Source organism: Monopterus albus, unplaced genomic scaffold, assembly GCF_001952655.1.
Source record: "Monopterus albus unplaced genomic scaffold, M_albus_1.0 scaffold82.1, whole genome shotgun sequence".
NCBI classification, from domain to species: domain Eukaryota; kingdom Metazoa; phylum Chordata; class Actinopteri; order Synbranchiformes; family Synbranchidae; genus Monopterus; species Monopterus albus.
In genome coordinates this window covers 170,584-171,275 of record NW_018127962.1, presented here as the reverse complement: position 1 = coordinate 171,275, position 692 = coordinate 170,584, and the positions used below count along the sequence as shown (strand labels likewise).

The following is a 692-nucleotide window of genomic DNA, read 5'->3' as shown; positions in this document are numbered from 1 at the left end:
TCATTATAAATCGCCAAAAGAGAGGGGGGGGGGGGGGTTAAGTTATTTTTAATCATTTGAGGCAAAACACTTCATGATGAGATAATAATTAGTCAGTTACCAGAACCCATTATTTATACAAATGATGACAGCTGACAGAGATTAGTGTGTATACCTTGGCACACTGCATATGGTTGCAGCCCTCATTCTTCTGAATGGGTGATTTGCAGTTGGCACATGGTTTGGAGTTGGTCAACAGCCACAGGCAGTTAGCAGCATCCTCGTAGGCCTCACTCACACCTGCCACTGTGGAAAGCACACACAAACACTGAGACACACAGTTTAGCTACGTCTCAGTTGGATAACACCTGCCCTATGATACACCCTCCAGAACACGCATGCAAACATTTGGCAAGTATCAAAGACTTGAACACCTGCCACTGTGTTATAAAAAGATTTTAGACACATCCTGGTAAGCCATCTTCACAGCTACTGTTAGCTGCCTCGCAGTGGTGCCAGTTTACTGACGTGCAGCTAAAATGATTAGTAGTAACATGGATGATTCTTGGATACTCAAACAGGACGGCCTTACACTCCTCAGGCTTCATCTCTGTGACTTTCTGGAGCCAGTTCCTCCACATCTGACAATCACATGGCTCGTGGGCCTCGCCAAGGCACTCCCTGTAGACAGGGAGGGTGATTAAAAGCACTGA

General features: G+C 45.8%; 1 protein-coding gene across 1 annotated transcript in view; it reads right to left on the bottom strand.

The window, feature by feature from the left end:
- Nucleotides 1–692, bottom strand: part of LOC109963910 (ankyrin repeat and IBR domain-containing protein 1-like) — a 23,630-nt gene that overhangs the window by 8,415 nt on the left and 14,523 nt on the right. The window contains exons 11-12 of the mRNA XM_020606839.1: nucleotides 572–660; nucleotides 155–285 (exon numbers count right to left, since the gene is read on the bottom strand). Of these exons, the coding sequence (XP_020462495.1) occupies nucleotides 155–285; nucleotides 572–660 (220 nt within the window). The remainder of the gene's footprint in view (nucleotides 1–154; nucleotides 286–571; nucleotides 661–692) is intronic.